The 20,994-nt window shown below is 37.1% G+C and overlaps 1 protein-coding gene across 2 annotated transcripts in view; it reads left to right on the top strand.

Moving 5' to 3' along the window:
- LOC149839445 (6-phosphofructo-2-kinase/fructose-2,6-bisphosphatase-like) overlaps nucleotides 1-20,994 on the top strand; it is a 200,072-nt gene that overhangs the window by 26,208 nt on the left and 152,870 nt on the right. For both annotated transcript variants that reach the window (XR_016431325.1, XM_090002555.1), the window contains exons 5-6: nucleotides 11,759-11,971; nucleotides 12,194-12,286. Coding sequence is in view for 1 of the 2 variants with exons in the window: in XM_090002555.1 (XP_089858681.1) it covers nucleotides 11,759-11,971; nucleotides 12,194-12,286 (306 nt within the window). In the remaining variant the exon portion in view is untranslated. The remainder of the gene's footprint in view (nucleotides 1-11,758; nucleotides 11,972-12,193; nucleotides 12,287-20,994) is intronic.

Here is a 20,994-nt window from a genome sequence, read left to right as displayed (position 1 = left end):
TTTCATTCTTGTTTTGTTTGGATCCAGTAACATACATCGTCTTTCAGATGTACCCAGAACCTTGGGAAACCAGTAACATATACCATCTTTCAAGTATACCCAGAATCCCATATTTAGGTTATGTGTGCATATTTTTATTTATTCTTATGTGCAAGTCATTGCACCACAGGGGATTTTCAAAACCCCAACCCACACTCAGGTTGATCTTAGTATATGCACATTACCCATCGAATGCCTCAAAGGCACAAACCACAATTTCTCATAATTCTGGTTCAACTTTATGTCGAGTACTTAAACATTCGGCATTTTCAGTTTTGTTTATGAGCTCGAGTGTACGTTTCGTACCCCCACTGGTTATGCCGCAACATGGCATTATCCAACTTTATCATGTGTGTTCCCTGTATTGGACATAATCCTAAAGTCCATATGTGAATCACATATTTAGTTTACCATCAAAACTATTTCCTTCATAGATATTTCAATTGCATTTCATCTAAAAAGTCTTTAGAAAAACTTTTCTAAAAGAACCCTTCGTGAAAAGCATTTTAGAAAACTCTTTACTCAATTTTTCATGTTTATTAGTCGACCAATAGGCTCACCGGTCGACCAACCTTTTTGCTTTAAATCTTCTAAGCAAAACGTTATTATTATTTTTTTTATAAAATTAGTCGACCGAAAGTTTTATCAGTCGACCGGACAGAATGTCTGTTTTCTGAAAAAATTTAGCAGCAATCGACTGAAGGGTTTATCAGTCGACTACTCATAAAATTAGTCGACCGAAAGTTTTATCAGTCGACCGGACATAATGTCTGTTTTCTGAAAAAATTTAGCAGCAGTCGACTGAAGGGTTTATCAGTCGACTGATCATAAAATTAGTCGACCGAAAGTTTTATCAGTCGACCAGACAGAATGTTTGTTTTCTGGAAAAATTTAGCAGCAGTCGACTCAAGGGTTTATCAGTCGACGGATCATAAAATTAGTCGACCGAAAGTTTTATCAGTCGACCGGACAAAATGTCTGTTTTCTGAAAAAAAATTTAGCAGCAGTCGACTGAAGGGTTTAGCAGTCGACTGATCATAAAATTAGTCGACCGAAAGTTTTATCAGTCGACCAGAAAGAATGTCTGTTTTCTGGAAAAATTTAGCATCAGTCGACTGATCATAAAATTAGTCGACCGAAAGTTTTTTCAGTCGACCGGACAGAATGTCTGTTTTCTGGAAAAAAATTTAGCAGCAGTCGACTGAAGGGTTTATCAGTCGACTGATGATATTATCAGTCGACTAACTACTGTTCCAGTCGACTAATTTCGCCGTTTTTCTGTAACTTTTTAAAAGGGCGCATCTTTTTATTATTATTTTTTCTTTGTGAGCATTCAATACAAGGCTAATACTACCGATTCCACTATATAGAGTGAATCGATGCACAGACCAAGGCGTTTTCCGGCAACCCCTCATAGGTTCCATGCCATTCGCCTACCTAAGATTGTTTCGACCTTGGATCCGTTATGGCTAATGCCCACACCAAAATATATGTATTTTCCTACATATAATTGAACTATAGATTTTGATATGAGTACTACACATCACCAGACATACACATAGGAACATAATGCCCTTACAAAGAACACCACAGTGCCCCAATATTGGCCAAGGGTGAGAACCATTGGCTGAACCACTACATATTGACCTATTGGCGAGTAGGTGTTTCAGCTCGTGCCACCTCGGTCTCGAGGCTCTAAACGCACCTACATATAGGTGGTGCTTGTCGCGTAAACTCCATGATATTGCAACACAGATGTGCAACAAGGCATCAACCACTCACATACAAATAGCAATGCTCCTTACCTCTTTGGAGTCTCACGACGGCAAGGCTGCAACTTCGTACCTTCGTCAGAGCAACACACACTTCGACAATGGAGTCCACACGTCCAGCAAAGATGGTCCACACGACTAGCAATGGGGTCGACCCTCACGATGGGAGAGGAGGAAGAAGGTGAAACGTTGAGAGAGAGAGAGAGATACGTCTAGTGTAACTCCTTACCAAAAATCTCTCATTTAACTCCTCTATTTAGGGGAAGTTACTAAATTTTCAAAGCATTAAATCTTCACCCTAATCTCACGTTTTTGGTGGGTGATGTCTATTTCCAACAATGCCCCCTCCTCTCATTCGCATGATTTTCTCTAACTTCCCTCACTATTTGTTTTATGGGTACCCCTCTTCCATGTCCCATGAGATTCTCCTCGATCCTTGGTAGAGTGCGATGAAAAAGCAAAAAATTTAGGCTTAACTTAATCCCACGTTTTTACCCTTTTCACCAAGGTAGAAATCATCACTTTCTTGTGAAAACAAAAATAATAATTTGTGCACAGGGGGTTTTGAACCTGGGTCTTCAACCTAAGGGGTAACGAGCCCCACCAGTTGTGCTACATTGTTTTTCGTTGCAAAGTGTGTGGATTAAATTGTATTTAACCCTTTCAGTTTCGTTTCGGATTTCATGAAAAAGCAAGGTTTTTTTCACTTCTACGTGGGCGCTCTGAGTTTTTGAGCTCGGGTTGTGGATTCAGACGACCGTGCGTCCTACCACTACACCACATCATCACTTGGTGTTTACTTTTGCAGAAAATTCTCTTTATGTCACGATGGGACGTTTTTCCTTGTTGATGGATTCTTCCGTTTTCACATTGATTTTTCACCCGTTTGTTCTAAACTTGCATTCTCTTGCCTTAAATGTGATTTGGATCTCACGCTGTTATCCCGAAACCATTGGATTTTCCCATTGGGCCCTGTGAGTCGGGTCGGATCATCGGATCTTGCCAAGATCCGGATCCAAAACCACTTGTGAGAGTTTATTATCGGTTTCGTTCTAGAAACCACAAGTCATAAAAATTGTAGTGTCTAGCTTAAAATCTTACTATTTCACATAACTGCTCCCTTTTATTCATTTAGAATTTCATAAATTTCACGGGTTTTACAGTGGTTGACCGGTTTTCAAAAATGGCTATCTTTGTCCCGTATAAGCGAATGCCTCGTTAGTATCCTCGTACTACATCAAGAACGTGGCTTGCTTTCATGGATTGCCTCACACGATCATCTCAAATCGTGACACTCGCTTATGGGCTTTATTGAAAATCATGCTCCACTTCAGCAATGCCTACCACCCACAAACCGATGGCCAAACCGAAGTCGTAAACCATACTTTAGGAAACCTACTGAGGAGTCTAGTTGGTGAAAATGTAAAAACTTGGGACCTAGTCTTGCCGCAAGCCGAGTTCGCCTACAATAGTTCCATCAACCGGTCCACGGGCAAGTCTCCTTTTCAAGTGGTTTATGGTCGGTCACCCACTCATGTAGTAGATCTAACACCTGTGACTAGTCTCCTAGACCTAGCCTCAGACGCGTTTGATGCCGTTGAATACATGCGTGATATACATAGACAAGTCCGAGCCAAACTTGTTGAGAGTTACGAAGCTTACAAAGCTTTCGTAAACCAAGGTCGTCAAGATGTCCAGTTTCAAGTTGGTCAGTTAGTATGGGTTTACCTGCGTCCTGAGCATTTCCCAGTGGGTACTTATGGTAAATTGAGTTCTAAGAAATATGGCCCATTCAAGATCCTTCGACGATTGGGTCCGAATGCCTACCTTCTTGAACTGCCCGAAGATTGGAACATTTCGCCTATCTTCAATGTGTCTGATCTATATGTTTATTGTGGTGACAACAAGTCGTCAGAGTCGACTTCTTCCTAACTAGGAGAGAATGATGCAGAGCAGGACCGGGCCCGGTCTACACAGAGTGACCCGGGCGTGTCCAATGATCTCGATACCAATGGGATGGAGGATCGAACCCACGTAGTGGATCCGACCCAGATCATGGGACCAAGAGGCAGGGATGATGTACCCCTGCGTACTTATTCCAAACGAACATGGGTCTGAGCATCCCAGGCCCAGCAGCAACGAGAAGACGTCTCAGGTCCAGGACCAGACCCGAGACCCGGATCCAGTTGACCCCTTTTAAAAACCCTATTCTAGGGTTGCGTGGTAGAGAGAATTCTTTTGGATAACAACAACCTTTATTTTATGTTTGAGAATTGTCCCTTCAGCAGTTTTCCCTTGGATTATTGTTTTCCTTTTCAATGTCATTATTTATTCCCATTCGTTAAGATTCATTCCATTGTTCACTTGAAGTTTTCACTTAAATAAAAACCAATACCATCGTTTTCGGTGGTCATTCAATTTATTTTCTGCACATCGCACGATGTGGGAGCCGTGTTCTTTTTTTCCGCATTCAAGTGCCTGTGAAAGCCGATACCTCGCTGCATTATCAAGTCTGATCAAGATTAAGAAGGAGAAAAATATTGAAAATCAATTTTCTGACTTGGGAGGGTGAGCGATCTTTTTAGACATACCTTTGGAAGCAATCCCATATTCGATTCTAGTGTGGCTCTGATATCATGTTAGATTTATAAATCCAGGGTTTTACCGTATGTGAAGGGTGAGGAACAAAGAGAGAGAAGGAGCTGCAAAGGAAACCCAATTTCCCAAATACAGGAGTCGGCTATCCATCTTTACATTATATGCTATATCTAATACAAAATCTTAGGGTACTAAAATACCCTTTTATAACAAGACAAATTACATATATGCCATGTGGAGAAATCCAATACTGCACAGGAACCGAGGTAGAGAGAGAGAGAGAGAGCAGCTGAGAGGGAAAAATCGTGAACCTTTAGAGCTAAACACCTCTTATTTAAATAGAGGTTAGCCTAAAAGACAAATTACAAGTAGGTCCCTCATTATATGAAAAATTCTAAAGAACCATCTTTTAAGAGTAAATAAATAACTTTAAGGATAAAACACTTGAAAATAACTAATGGTCGACTAGTCTTAATACTCCCCCTCAAGCTGAAGCATAGATATCAATCATGCTCAGCTTGCTGCAACATTTTGAGAAACTGGGCCTAGCAAGAGGCTTTGTAAACATATCTGCAACTTGATCCTCCGAGTTTAGTTGCTTGGTAGAGATATGACGAGCTTGAACCATATCTCTTACTTAGTGGCAGTCAACTTCAATATGTTTTGTCCTCTCATGAAATACAAGATTATTTTCTATATACGTAGCTGCCTAGTTATCACACATCATCACCATAGGAGATGAAATCTTCACTTGAAGATCATTTAGTACATTTCGAACCCACATCAATTCAGCTGCTGTTTGGGCCATAGCCCTATATTCTGATTCGGCACTCGATCTAGCAACCACGGTTTGTTTCTTACTTCTCCATGAAATTAAGTTACCTCCCATAAACACACAAAATCCAGTGGTAGATTTCCTATCCTCAATAGATCCAACATAATCAGCATCAGAGTAAGCAACTATCTCCAGGGTTTCCCCTTTCTTGAATAATAACTCTTTTTTAGGGGAAGATTTTAAGTACCTGAGAATCATCATTGCAACATTCCAGTGTACTTCATTGGGTTTTTCCATAAATTGGCTAACCTTGCTTACTGCTAAAGCAATATCAGGGCTAGTCACTTGTTAAAATATATGTAATTCATATATATGTATATGTTTATATACATATATATATATATATATGTATTATCTAAAATACCCGATAGGGGTATTTTAGTCATTTCACAAGTACCCAATAGGGGTACTTGTTTCTTTTCTTTATTTTTTGTAAATTCTTTTTTCTTTTTTTACTTTTTATTTTTTATATTTTTGCCCACCTAAAAGGGGCCCCACCATGGAGTCGATGGGGCCCCCAACGGTCACATTTGTGACCGTTGGGGGCTCCCAACGACTCCATGGGAGCCCCTAGGTTTCTCTTCTTTTAAGGCCATAAGGCCACTCCTCCTCTCCTTCTTTTTGTGTATAAATAGGGGTGAACCCCTCTTGTATTTTTCACTCTTGAGAGTTCTCTCTCTTTTCAATAAGAGACATTTATATTTTTATGTTGTGTTGTCTCTTGTGGGTTTGGGTGTTAGCCCTTTTGTTTGTTCATTAGTGGATGTTGTAAGTGCTTAATGCACTCTTTGTTTTTCCGCATATTTCATTACATCACTGTCACATATAGTAGCTTCCCTATTAGAGAGCGATAACTTTTGCTATCCACAAGTTTTGACCCTTCTTCCAATAATTGAACTTTGTGATCCATGAGAATATTTGCTGGTTTGGCTCCCAACATTCCTGTCTCTTTTAATAAATCAAGAACATACCTACGTTGAGACAAAACCAAGCCTTCACTGCTTCTGGCAACTTCTATACCCAGAAAATATCTAAGAGGACCAATGTCTTTTGTAACAAAATGTTTTTGAAGATGAGCCTTTGTAGCTGCAATATCGTTTATATCATCTCCTGTAAGGATAATGTCATCCACATATACCACCATAACAACTAGACTTGAGTTAGTTTTCTTAATAAATTATGTGTGGTCTGACGCTGACCGCTTAAAGCCAAACTTTGACATCACGTCAAAAAACTTTTGAAACCATGCACGAGGACTTTGTTTCAGACCATATATCGCCTTTTTTAACCTGTACACCTTCTGACACTCCCCTCAACTTTGAACCCAGGAGGTTGCTGCATGTATACTATTTCTGACAAATCCCCATGTAGAAATGCATTTTTCACATCTAGTTGACACAGACGCCATCCATAGTGAACAACTACATAGAGAACTAGACGGATGGTACCCATTCGTGCGATAGGAGAGAAAGTTTCAAAGAAATCAACACCATATGTCTGACTATAACCTTTTGTTACTAATCTGGTTTTGTATCTTTCAATAGAACCATCTAAGTTGTACTTAATGGTATATACCCATTTACGTCTAACAATGTCCCCCATCCTATGGGGGATTAACCAGGTCCCACGTCTGTTGAGACAATAAGGCCTCCATTTCCTCTTGCATTGCCTGCTTCCATCTACTATCAAACTCTGCTTGTTGATAGTTCAAAGGAATAGTTTCAGCAGATAAGGCGAAAATAAAAGCTTTCATCTGACTTCCAATTCTGGCATCAGACACAAAATGAGATATAGGATATAAGGTACATTGTCGTGTCCCCTTACGTAGAGCTATTGGCCTATTATCATCAACATGAAGATCACTGTGATCAGGAACACTTACCTCAGGAGAAGAAGAAGGAGAATGCTCAGGAGGAGGTGGAGCTCTACGCACATATACCAATGGGGGATTATGAAACCGTGAGGAAGGTAGGGTGGGACCCGATAATGGAGGTACAGATTCCAAAGGGAAAGGAGGAACAAAGGAGTCATTTAGATCAACTTGCATCTGAGATCCAGTATGAGAATAATATGGAACAGACTCTAGGAAAGATACATCCGCACTGACATACTCTCGATGAGAAATCGGGTCATAACATCGACACCCCTTTTGGTTTTTTGGATAACCTATAAAAATACATTTAGTTGCTTGAGTAGCTAATTTATCACGGTCAGGTCCAAGTCTGTGCACAAAGCAAATACACCCAAATACTTTTGGCGAGAAAGAGAAAAGAGGAGCATTGAGATTCAGGATGTGCAAAGGAATTTTATCTTCCACGGATGATGAATACATACAGTTGATCAAATAACAGGCTGTGATAACAACATCCCCCCGATAGGAAGCAGGAACATTGAATTGAATCATAAGGATACATGCTACATCAAGAAGGTGCCTGTGTTTTCGCTCAGCCACCCCATTTTGTTGAGAAGTATAGGCACAGGAGGTTTGAGGTTGAATGCCATGGTCTTGATAAAATTGCAGCAAGGCTTTTGTTTTGAACTCAAGCGCATTATCAGTGCAGATAATCTTAACAACAGATTCAAACTGAGTTTTTTATTTTAAGAATCAATGACTTAATAATACTAAGAACTTCAGATCATTCTTTTATTAGGAACATCCCAGACAACTTAGAAAAATCATCAACAATAACAAGATAATATCGACACTGAGTCATAGTAGGAATCTTACTAGGACCCCATACATCCGCATAAAGAAGTTCAAAGACCTTATGACTGGACTGACTCTGACTAGAAGGGAACGAACTCCGATGATGCTTGCTCAATTGACATGCTTCACACTGAAATGACGTAGTAGACGGAATTTGAGGAATGACATGACGAAGCTTTGACAATGAAGGATGACCAAGACGACGATGCCACTGAACAGGACTCGAGGAATACTCGACTGCAGCAAAACTGTTTCCCACTGGATGATGTAAGTAGTAGACTCCATTTTCTTCATAGCCTCCACCAATCTTCTTCCCCGTCAGCAAATCCTGAAAATGACAACCAACAGGATCAAATATCACTCTACAGTTTAGCTCTTTTGTAAGACAACTCACTGAAAGTAAACTTTGAGGAAATGAAGGAGCATGAAGGACATTTTTCAACTGTAAGGAAGAAGATATAAAAACATTTCCTTGACCAACCACCGGAGAAGAGCTTCCATCTGCTAATGAGACTCCCCGATGAGCAGTAATATCTTTTAGATCTGAAAAATAATGAGAATTTTCACACAGATGTCTGGATGCACCTGAGTCAATAATCCACTTACTATCATTGAGATAAAGATGGTCCCCTGTTGCGTAGGCCACACCAGCTACAGGAGAAGAGGAGCTTGAAGGACGATGAGCTACCAGTTCTTCATATTCTGCACGACTAAGGGAGATGCAGTCACGGAGAGAAGAGGCTTCATTTGCATTTACTACCTCTAGTTTTGTAACATTAGCTTTTGGAACATTAGGCCTCGATGCAGGAAAGGCAGGCCGTCCATGTTTATCCCAGCAATGGTCTTCCAAGTGTCCTGATTTTCCACAAAATGTGCATTGAAGTTTACCTCTACCTTCCACACCTCTTCCACGACCTCGTCCTCTAATGTTCAGAGTATTTCCACAACCATAACCAGAAGGAACAACTAAGGCAGATGTCTGGGATATAGGATGAGATTGTGGGAGAGAAAAAACAAGTTTGCTCAAGCGATTGTATGCATCAACTAGAGTAGGTACATCAGATCCAGTTAACATTTGGACTTTAGCAACCGAGAATTCTGAAGATAACCCTGTGAGGAACCGAGCAACCATAGTCTGTTCTTGATGATCCTTTTGCTTTGAACAACACAGAGGCCTGTGAGCATTAAGCCTTTCAAAGGCAGCTTTAACGGATGCATAGTACTGGACCAAGGTCTGATATCCCTGCTGCAAATTATATATCTCTTGTTCAACTTGCAGAATACGACTCACATTTGTTTCTTGAGAGTAAGTATCTTGAAGATTATTCCACATCTGTTTAGCTGTATTATAATACATTAGACCATCTGCAATATGAGGTTCAACACTATTCATGATCCATGACATAACAATGTCATTATCTTCATCCCAAGTAACATATTTTCCCACTTTATCATTCAGTTCAGTTTCCAACAAAATATGTTTTCTACGATGTCCAGATACCGACATCATAAAAGTTCTGGACCACCTGGCATAGTTGGTTTCATTTAATTTCACCGAAGACCCATAAGAAAAAGGATTTGCAAAAGCCTTATATTCCCCAATAGATTCATTCTTAGAATCAAACTTCGGAGCTTCAGCCATAATGAAGAATGCTTATGCAGGAAATGATAACACTGCTGCAATGTACGACAAAAACAATTAAAAAAGGAAACTTTCAGATTGAATCTGAATATGTCACGAACCCACAGTCAGTTCGACACACTGCATAAGCTACGACACCTCATGGTATTTTGAAGAATCACGACATTAGATCTGCGATCAGATCTGAACCAGTCCAAACAACTCTACAGGAGCAAAGCAAAACCCTCCACCTCATCTCTGACCACGACCAAAAAATCTGTGTATTTAATCACAGATCTGTTAGAAGCACAGTTTCGATGAAGACTGCTCATAGTACAGGATTCACGACATATAAAAAAATGGAACTATGCGATACACCATTCACGGCAACCCTAGATCAATCGAAAGGTTCCAACAAAATAAATTTTTTTCCATTCAGATCCAAGATTAACAACATAGGATTTTCTTCAGATTCACGACTAAGGGCAGGTTCAATTGATAAATTCTTTTCAGATTAGAAAATACTAAGTTCACAGCCTTTGCACATCACAACTGACGATACACATTCCAGATGACAGACAACTCACCGATCTCTATGGATCTGTTACAGATCTGTGTCCCATATTTGACGATACACGATCCAGTTGATCGAGAACTTACCGAGCTTTATGGATCTCATTACAGATCTGTGTCTTGACTGTTGTCAGACATCAGATATGTTATCAGATCTATGCCACTCAAATTAAAAGAGGGAGAGCACACACTTTTTTTTATTTTTTTTTTGCGCAGATCGAACTTGTGCTCACGCTCCCAAGACCTTCAACTCTGATACCATGTGGAGAAATCCAATACTGCACAGGAACCGAGGTAGAGAGAGAGAGCAGCTGTGAGGGAAAAATCGTGAACCTTTAGGGCTAAACACCTCTTGTTTAAATAGAGGTTAGCCTAAAAGACAAATTACAAGTAGGTCCCTCATTATATGAAAAACTCTAAAGAACCATCTTTTAAGAATAAATAAATAACTTTAAGGATAAAACACTTGAAAATAACTAATGGTCGACTAGTCTTAACATGCCATTAATGAAAGGGCACGATTACGGGTCACGATTACAGGTCTTGACCCTTTGACCTGTGACCTGATATAAGGAAAACACGTCTTTTCAAGGGGATCCAGCCAGTCAGATCTAACCTGAATCCAAAACACTTTTTTTTGTAAAAACCACGAGTCTTACACGCTTCCCGGAAACTTGCTTCAAAACTGCGATAATCGTTGCCTTCGAAACTTGATGGGAACCTTGATTCTCCCACGCTTCTCCTATTCTTTCCACACACTTCATCTATTCTACTTATATGTTTTCTCACTCTACTTTTCATGTGTTTATGTGTTTCGTCTCACGATTCTCACTCACTTTCATGTGCTTTCTCTAAATTGGCAATCATCATTTTTAGATTTTATTAAAAAAATAGTTCTTACACTAAAAACCATGAAATTTAAGAATAATCACTTTTATTTTAGTTTTTATTTGCGTTGCATTTCAATTCCCATTCAATTCTTATATTGCTTTTTTTTATTCCTCGCTTACTGCTTCCTATACATTTTAAAATGCATCGCTTCTCGCTTATGCTTCCCGTATCGTTTCGTGCTTCCGCTTCATAGTCTGACAACCTTGACCTATACTGACTCGAGCCTTTCACTGCACAAAAGTGATCTGACTTCTTATCTTACTTTGGATTTGGGAATCACATGATTCTGCCAATAGTAAAATTTAAACTTTGGTATTTTATTGTTCATAACCAGGAAATATAATCTTCAATATGTTATTGTTCATAATCGCTGTCAGGGCCTTGAACAGTGTCCATTTTACACAGATTTTCGTCCTTTTTTGCTGTAAATATTATAATTTGATTTCAACTTCAGGATTGTGAATGTTTCTTTTACTTCTCATTTTTAATCTCATTCTTCTTGCTTATGTTTATGTATCTAGGAAAGTGCTATTTTTAAGAATGCTTATTCCTTTTTCTCATAGGTTTTTAATTTTGATTGGCCAAGTCAATTTCTTCTCGGTTAATAAATATTCTTTTACCCATGTGGCTCTTGGATATTATTTTAGGTAAATTTTGAGATACCTTTTAAAGCAATGATCATTTTGTACCGCTACTTACATAATGCATTACTTCTGGTGTAGGACACAGAGGCTACTGTTTCAGAAAATTCCATAGTTGCTGCCACTTCTGGCATGGTTCAATCTAAATCAATAGGAACATTTTCACCTGTTCAAAAGCAAGATGGGCACAGGGGACTCTATGTTGATAGGGGTGTTGGTTCTCCTAGGCATGCTAGGTCATCCAGTGCAACTACTTTCATGGGTGGAGATCTTAAATTGGATTCAGAAGCCAAGGTTGATACATGCCTGTTGAAAACTTAACTACATCATTCCCTATCACATAGGTTCTTCAATTTACAACGATCTGCAACTTGACTTTTAGATCTAATTTACTTCCTCGACCCTTTATTATTTCATTCATCTGGATGGTTCGCCATCAGGCTATATTCAGTTTTGGTTACCATTATATTCTGGTAATTCTTCTAATGCTTCTATTATTTATTCAATCTTTGGAAGACTATGCCCGCAGCTGCTGGAGCTGTTGCAGCAGCAGCTGTAGCTGATCAGATGCTTGGACCAAAAGAGGACCGGAAGTTGGCTATTGTTTTGGTAATGTAATTCTTCCAAAATCTTGGCATACTCTGTACTGCAATAATACTTTCCATACAATTAATTGATTTTACATTATTTACTGAAGATTGTTCTTACTCGTTTTTATAATTTTGAGTTAATGCTGTGGAGGACTTAATTGATTGTGGGCTAAACTCGTCTAATGTTGATGAGGGTAGACATCAATTGTTGGCTTCAATCCTGACAAAATCTAAATAGGTTTCTGGGTTCTTGATTTCTTTCTTACTTTTATCCTTTCTAGTCATTTGTTTGTTTGATTATGAGATGGGGCAGAATAGGCATGTGAAATGCCTTTATGACAGTGATAGTTGCTTAAACATCTTCAAGGGAGTGGTCTCATGAAAGGTTTAAATTCTACAAGCATTCATGACGATATCAAGGAAGGTGGAACAAAACAAACATAAAAGTTGATACCAGTGGGAAATTTCTGGTATGAGCCAGACAGCCATTCTTATATATTAAGTGCACATATTCCTGAACTTCGATAGAAGGTTTTAAATCCACCTGTTCTCAACATAGATTGCTTAAAAGAAATATATGGAAAGTTTTAAAAAAGCCTTGATTTAAATGAAATATTAAAAAAGAGCCTATGAATCTTTGGCACTCTTGTTCGTGAGACTCAACTAAAACCCTGTGCAGTAATTTGTTAACTAGGGGGCATCTTGTAAACAAATTATTGTAACTAGCTGCCTGCTAGGTAACGTGGGTACTTCAAAGTTCCCCTCATATCCCATGTTGATGCTGGCATTCTCGAATTCTTATAATTGAATTTTCAAACTTATGTATATGTTCATATAGATATTCTACTTCATACTATACATTATGTTTTTATATTTCTTCAGATTTTTCATGCATTTCTCTATTTGTTGTGACAAAGTAGTTTATTACAGACACATGGTCCCATTGTAATGAAATGAGTGGAAGATACAAATAAGACCCTACTAAGGGCATACAAGAGCACGATCACAATATGCACAACCACAAGTCCACTAGGGACAATAAAAAGAGCCAACAAGGGCTTAATACAATACAACAAACACTTGAAAAATAATAATCTTTATTGATAATATGCTTAGCAAAAGCATTACATCTAATGGGACAAGCGGTCCCTATTTATATACAAACAAGAGGGCCAAGATGACCCATATAGCTGTTGGGAAAGGCTCCACTAACTAGAAATACCGCTGTTGGAGATTTCCAACAGCTATATTCACTAAAAGACAAAACTGAATATAGCTGTTGGAGACTCCCAACAACTATATGGACTAAAAGACAAAACTGCCTTTTACAAAAGTGTAAAGGACAAAATAAAAAATAAAATACAAAAAAGGGGTCAGTTGTGCCCCTAAAGGGCAGAACCTATTACATGTACAAAATTACCACAATACCCCTAAAGGGTATTACCTATTACAAAGGGAAGAAAAACAATTTAAAATTATATAATATATATACATATACACTCATATATATATATATATATAAATCAATACATTTTAAAATTCTCCCTTAAACTCACGGTGTAAACACTGAAACTTTGTTGTGAAGAAAGATAAAACAAGGTGCAAGAAGAGCTTTAGTAAAGAAGTCTGCAAGCTGCTACTCAGATGGGACATAGTTATTCAACAACTCTTCTTAGATATTCATCACGTATATAATGGCAGTCAATTTCAATGTGCTTGGTGTGCTCATCAAACGTATGATTGCTGACAATGTAAATGACACTTTTGTTGTCGCAACACATCTTCAAAGGTTTTGAGATGTCTATTCTCATATCTTTGAGAAGATTCTTTAGCCATATGAGTTCCATGGTTGTTGTAGCCATTACCCTATATTCAACTTCAGTAGATGATAGTGAAACTCAAGGTTGTAAGTATCGTATCGTAACCCGTATCAGTTAGGCCTAAAGTAAGATACTATCGTATCGTACAATTTCATAAATTTCATTAAAAAATTCTTTAAAAATCTCAAAAATCTAAAAAACAAAAAAAAATCATATAATACAAGAACATAATTTATTTATATAACAAGATTAACTAAATATAGGTATATTCTTAAACATTAAACAATCATGCATTTGGTTGTGCATCAAATACAATAAGTTAAGACAAAATAATGATATATTCAAAAGACAAAGTTTTCAGTACTCAGTGCAAAAGTTAAAGTTACATTTTTTAGTTACAAAATGTCATGCTAAGGGAAAAGGCATAAAGCTAGAGTTCATAAATATATAACAAGTCATCTTCAGTGTTAAACTTCAACTCAATAATTTCCTTCGTTTATTGCATCGTTCAGTGGCTTGAGATGATGATGGGTCATTTTCGTTTTCTGAATCATGGACCACCTCTCACAATTTCTCTCCTGTAAATGTTGCACGTACTCGTGCCTTTCTTTTATCATCTTCTATAAGACTAGTAAGAAGCTCAACATGAATATTAGTAGGAATGCAATGTGTACATAATTTCACGTTAGAGTTTCTATGCCCCACAACATGATATTTGAATTTATATAATCCTCCATGCATTGCAAAACCATAAAGTTACACTTCACTATTTCTTTTAAACACATCTCCAAGTCAACTAATGTACAACATTTCAATGTAAGATCCTTTGAGAGGTATCCTCCAAGACCTCCACCCTGCATCGACCTCCTAGAGCGCGGATTACTAAATCTAATCACTACAAAGATTTAAAACAATGCTCAATAGTACACTGAGGGACAAATTTTGAGTTCTAAGGGCACAAAAAATGAGATTAAGGGTAAAAATCTAAAGGTAAAGTAATATCTTCTAAAAATATTAAAAAAGGAGCTTACCCTTATTCAACTTCAATCATACATAAATGAAACAAAGAACAAGGATTTTTTACCCTATCCCACTTCCTTGAGTGAAAATTGTAATTCAAAAGACAATGTATTTTCTATATATATTTTCTATATATAAAAGAAGATACATATACATATATATATTTCATATATATGTACATGTATCCATCTATTTATATATATAAAAATATATATTTCTTTCTTGTATTAGCTGTAGGGGTATTTTAATCATTTTTACATTTTACGCATATTCATGTTTTTGAATATGATTGTAATTTCTCCTTTTGATTTATCTTATTTTTGTATTTTTTTTTTCATTTCTTATTTTTTCTTTTTATGTAATATTTCTGTACATAGTCAGTGGCTGACTGTATACAGTGTACAACAGTCAGTCATTGACTGTTGTACACAGTTTAAAAGATAGACGTTGGGCTGATTCCCAACGTCTCTATTAAGAGTCGTTGGGAATAGCCCAACGACTCTTTAAGTATGCTTATAAATAAGGGCTATGTGAGCCCATTGAAGTAATGTATTACAGTAAGGAGTTGTCTCCTTAAGCTTATGAATACTGTGCATTTATTGCACTTCTTTTGTGGTGTAAAGCTTATAAACACTATGCATTTATTGCACTTCTTTTGTGGTGTAAAACTTATAAACACTCTGCATTTATTTTGTGTATTGAGTATTTGAAGTTTCAAGTTATTTGAAAACTTGATTGTTTACAAAGGTTGGAGAAAGAAAGATCATGTGGATTCTCACTTTTTTCGGGTGCCTCGAAAAACATGCCCTCGATTTTTTGGTGATTGGAGTGGATCCTCTTGTTTATCCAATATTTTAGAAGACTCTTCTATCAAGAAAGGTCTAAAAATCCTTTGTGGTACGTATTCTTTTTCATCATCTCTCCTTTCTAATGGGTGAAAAAGACTCATTTTTCTCTCGGCTTCAAACTCAATGGGTCCAACTATCACGTGTTAGCCGGAAACATGGAGACTCATATTAAAGGAAAATGGCTTTGGGACTATGTTCAAGGCTCAATTTTTGAACCAGAGCCAAAGATAACCTTGATGGAGAGAGGAAAAATAAAAATTCTTGAAGGCGAAGAAAGAGCCAAGGCTCTTGAAGACTACACAAAAAAGTATGAAGAATGGGAGATGAGGAATTTTAAAATTCTCTCATGGATTTTCTCACCCGTAGAAACAAAAATTAATGCCAATATTATCAAGTTTAAGAAAGCTTCTCAAGCGTGGGAGTACCTTGAGAAGATGTACACCTCTAGGGACTTGTCCTATAAATATTACTTCCAAAAGAGGGTGCTAACTCTTAATCAAGGAGAGATGACTATAAGGGAGTATTTTGCCGAACTCTCTTCTATTTGGGATGAACTTGCTATGCTCGAACCCAAGTGGAGTGGAGAAGCCATAGAGCTTCGTCATAAATAATTGGAAGAAAGATTTTTTAATTTTTTGAATGGGCTTAGGCCTGAATTCGAAAAAATCCGGTCTTCTCTTTTATCCGCCTTCACTTCCCCCTCTCTTAAAGATGTAATTACTAAACTAAGTGGGGAAGGGACTCGTATGGGTATAAGCAAGAACAACCCAAGTGTTCTAGCTACACCTTCTAATAATAAAGAAAATGAAGGAGTTAATGCCGTCTCAAGACCGGGGAGCAACTTAAGAACCTATAAGCCTCCACACTTCAATAATCAAAACTCAAGTGGATAAGAAGGAAAGAAGGATTATAGCAAGCTTTTATGCCATTTTTGTAAGGAATCGGGGCACATCAAGCCTATTTGCTCAAAGTGGAAAAAGTTACTTGCCATGGCTACTACATCCCAACCTCAAAAGGAAGAGTGCTCGTCATCTTCAAATGAAGCTCTCTCATTGCAACAAATCGTAGTTGCACTTCAACCTTTTCTAAAAGGGGCTATTTTCGGAGCCGCCATGTCAATCTCTTTTCCTTCCGGTAAGACCTCTTGGCTTTTAGATTCGGGTGCTTCTTTTCACATGACCCCAAGTTTTAGTTCTTTTTTGGAATACTCAAAAAATCCCTCTCCATCTTTTGTTTCAACCGCGGATGGAACATCTCTTGAAGTAAAAGGAATAGAAAATTTTGAAAACAAGGGTTCTTTATTCCAAAAATTAGATTTATAGCCAAATGAAACTTAAATTTGCTTTTCGTTTCTCAACTCTCGGATCATAGGTGATATAAAGTTTTCATCTAACAAATGTTGGATAAAGGATCGCCGGTCCGGGAGATTGATTGGGGAAGGCTCTAGGAAGGGCGATCTATACTATGTTAATTCCCTTTAAATTCCAAAGAACCCGTTTTGTAATGTTGTCCAACAAAAGGATATTAATGTGTGACACAAAAGACTTGGACATCCAAATATTGCAAAAATTTCTCATTTACCTTTTGTTAAAAGTCTACGTAAGAGTGATTTCACTTGTAACGACTATATTCTTGGGAAAATGAAAAAAATGCCTTTTTGTTACAGATCTATGTTTACAACAAGACCTTTTGAAATTATCCATTCGGATGTATGGGGACTGGCACCCGTCCTATCAAAATGAGGCTTTGCATATTATGTCATTTTTGTTGACGACTACACGAGATATTGTTGGATTTATTTTCTTAAACACATATATGAAGTTTTCTCGATTTTTAAAACCTATCATATGATGATTAAAAATCAGTTTAATGGGGATCTCAAAATTTTTAGAAGTGACTCTGGTGGAGAATACATTTCAAGTGAATTCAAGAATTATCTTGAAAGTTATGGTATTCTTCACCAAAGATCTTGTCAAAAAACCCCTCAACAAAACGCGTTAGTCGAAAGGAAGCATAAACATATAATAGAGACTACTCGTACTTTGTTGGTTTCTCAAAACATCCCAAAAGGTTTTTGGGCTGAAGCCGCTCTAGCATCTGTTTATCTAATAAATCGGCTACCCTCTAAAAACTTGAACAATATCTCACCTTTTTAAAAATTGTATACCAAAGAACTCGACTATAGTCGGTTGAGAATTTTCGCTTGTAAATGCTTCGTTCTTACTGATAAGAACGACAAGCTTTCACCAAAAGCTATTGCCTACACTTTTCTTGGATATTCTGAAACCCAAAAAGGGTTTCGTTGTTATGATATTAAGAATGACAAGCTAAATGTTTTCAGAAATATGAGTTTTTTGAAAAATGTTAATGGTTTTGAAAGGAGTGAACCCTTTGAAGAAAACATTGATTACTCTTTTTTATTTGAAATGGTAGCACATGATGATGATAGTGATGATGATTTCATTCATAATGACGTCAATGATAAAGAAGATGGCTCTTCCCATCCACCTATCTCCTAACATAGAAATGAAGGAGCATTAAGAGATCCTATAACATATACCCATAGAGATAAAAACAATTTTAGGAGTGTAATTGAAAAATTCAGTGAACCTAGTGGTTCCAATTCAACAAATGATGAAAACGTACGAAGAACTAAGAGAAGTAGAAAGATGCCTTCTAGGTTTATTTCATATGACTCGTTTACTCCCAAACATAGAGCCTGCCTTAGCGCTATTCATTCCTATATAAAACTCATAAACTTTAAAGAAGCCAAAAAAAATGATGAATGGCTGAAAGCAATGGAATGTGAGCTTTCAGCTCTCAATCGGGCAAAGACTTGGGAGTTTCAAGATCTTTCTAAGGGTAAAAAAACAATAAGGTGTAGATGAATATTTGAGGTAAAAACTAAGTGCGATGGATCTCTTGAGAGATATAAGGCTTGATTATTTGCAAAGGCATATAGTCAAGAATACAAGATTGACTATGAAGCAACTTTTGCCCATGTGGCCCGAATGGTCACTGTTCGATGTCTCATTACCGTTGCCTCAATCGACAAATGAAACATCTATCAAATGGATGTTAAAAACAACTTCCTAAATGGTGATCTGAATGAAGATGTATATATGGATGCTCCACCAGGAATGGAGACTCCAAAAGGGAAAGTGCTTCGCCTTCGAAAATCACTTTATGGTTTAAAACAAGGCCCTAAGGCTTGGTATGATAGATTTAACTCCGTAATGTTAGAAAATGGTTTTTCTTCCTGTTTCACTGACACTGCCTTATTTGTTAGAAAAACCAATAAAGGGATTGTCATTCTGCTCTTATATGTGGATGATATGCTTATAACCGGAAGTGATTCTAAAGGGGTTAAAAGCATAAAATCAATTTTGAATGATAGATTTGAAATGTCTGATTTGGGATTTCTAACTTATTTTTTGGGTATTGAAGTAGCATACCCTAATAGAGGGTATTTTTTATCTCAAACTAAGCTTGCCTCTGAGATTATTGACAGGTCAGGTATTACGGATGATAAGGTTTCTAAAACTTCTGCTATAGTAGGAGCCAAAATGAAGATTGATGATGGTATTCCTCTCTCCGATCCCACCCCCTACAGACAACTTGTGGGATCTTTGATGTATCTGAGTATTACTAGACCAGATATATCTTATGCAGTTCATACTACAAGTCAGTTCCAACATGCACCAACATCAGTTCACATGAGTGCCATCTTGCGGATTGTAAGATACATAAAGGGCACACTAAACAAGGGAGTATTCTTATCCTCTTCTTCTGAATTAAAATTAATTGCTTATACTGACTCTGACTGGAGAGGTGACCTAAATAACCGTCACTCCACCACTGGTTTTTGTGTGTTTTTAGGATACTCGCTGATTTCATAGAGATGTAAGAAGCATAAAAAAATGTCTCTATCCTCAACAGAAGTTGAATATTGTGTCATGCGACTACTACCATGGAAATTGTATGGATTCATCAGCTATTAGAAGACATGGGGATTTCAATAGAAGGGCTCACCAAGCTATACTGTGATAACAAAAGTATAATATACATTGCCAAAAATCATACTTTTCATGAGCGGACTAAACACATTGAGATGAACTGTCACTATGTTGAGGAAGCGTATCTGAAAGGAGTTATAGATCTTCCATATGTAACTTCAGAATATCAGTTCGCATATTTCTTCACCAAAGCTTTGTGTGCTCTGCGGTTCAATTTCCTTCTTGGCAAACTTTCGGTCATCTTGCCCTAAGTTTGAGGGGGGGGGGGTGTTAAATTGTAATTCAAAAGACAATGTATTTTCTATATATATTTTATATATATAAAAGAAGATACATATATATATATATATTTCATATATATGTACATGTATTCATCTACTTATATATATATATATATATATATATATATATATATATATTTCTTTCTTGTATTAGTTGCAGGGGTATTTTTTTATTTCTACATTTTATGCATATTCAAGTTTTTGAATATGATTGTAATTCCTCTTTATTTTTTCTTATTTTTGTATTTTTTTTCATTTCTTATTTTTTCTTTTTATGTAATATTTCTGTACACAGTGGCTGACTGTGTACAGTGTACAACAGTCAGCCACTTACTGTTGTACACAGTTTAAAAGATAGACGTTGGGCTGATTCCCAACGTCTCTATTAAGAACCGTTGGGAATAACCCAACGTCTCTATTAAGAGCCGTTGGGAATAACCCAACGACTCTTTAAGTATGTTTATAAATAAGGGCTATGTGAGCCCATTGAAGTAATGTATTACAGTAAGGAGTTGTCTCCTTAAGCTTATGAATACTATGCATTTATTGCACTTATTTTGTGGTGTAAAGCTTATAAACACTGTGCATTTATTGCACTTCTTTTGTGGTGTAAAGCTTATAAACACTGTGCATTTATTTTGTGTCTTGAGTATTTGAAGTATCAAGTTATTTGAAAACTTGATTGTTTGCAAGGATTCTTTACATGAACAACTTGAGTTATGTCTGGTTTGGTAATAGTCAA

The sequence above is a fragment of the Nuphar pumila genome, chromosome 4 (assembly GCF_984573655.1).
Source record: "Nuphar pumila chromosome 4, dmNupPumi1.hap1.1, whole genome shotgun sequence".
In the NCBI taxonomy this organism is placed as follows: domain Eukaryota; kingdom Viridiplantae; phylum Streptophyta; class Magnoliopsida; order Nymphaeales; family Nymphaeaceae; genus Nuphar; species Nuphar pumila.
The sequence above is the reverse complement of the archived record's forward strand: the minus strand, read 5'-3'. Positions and strand labels throughout refer to the sequence as shown.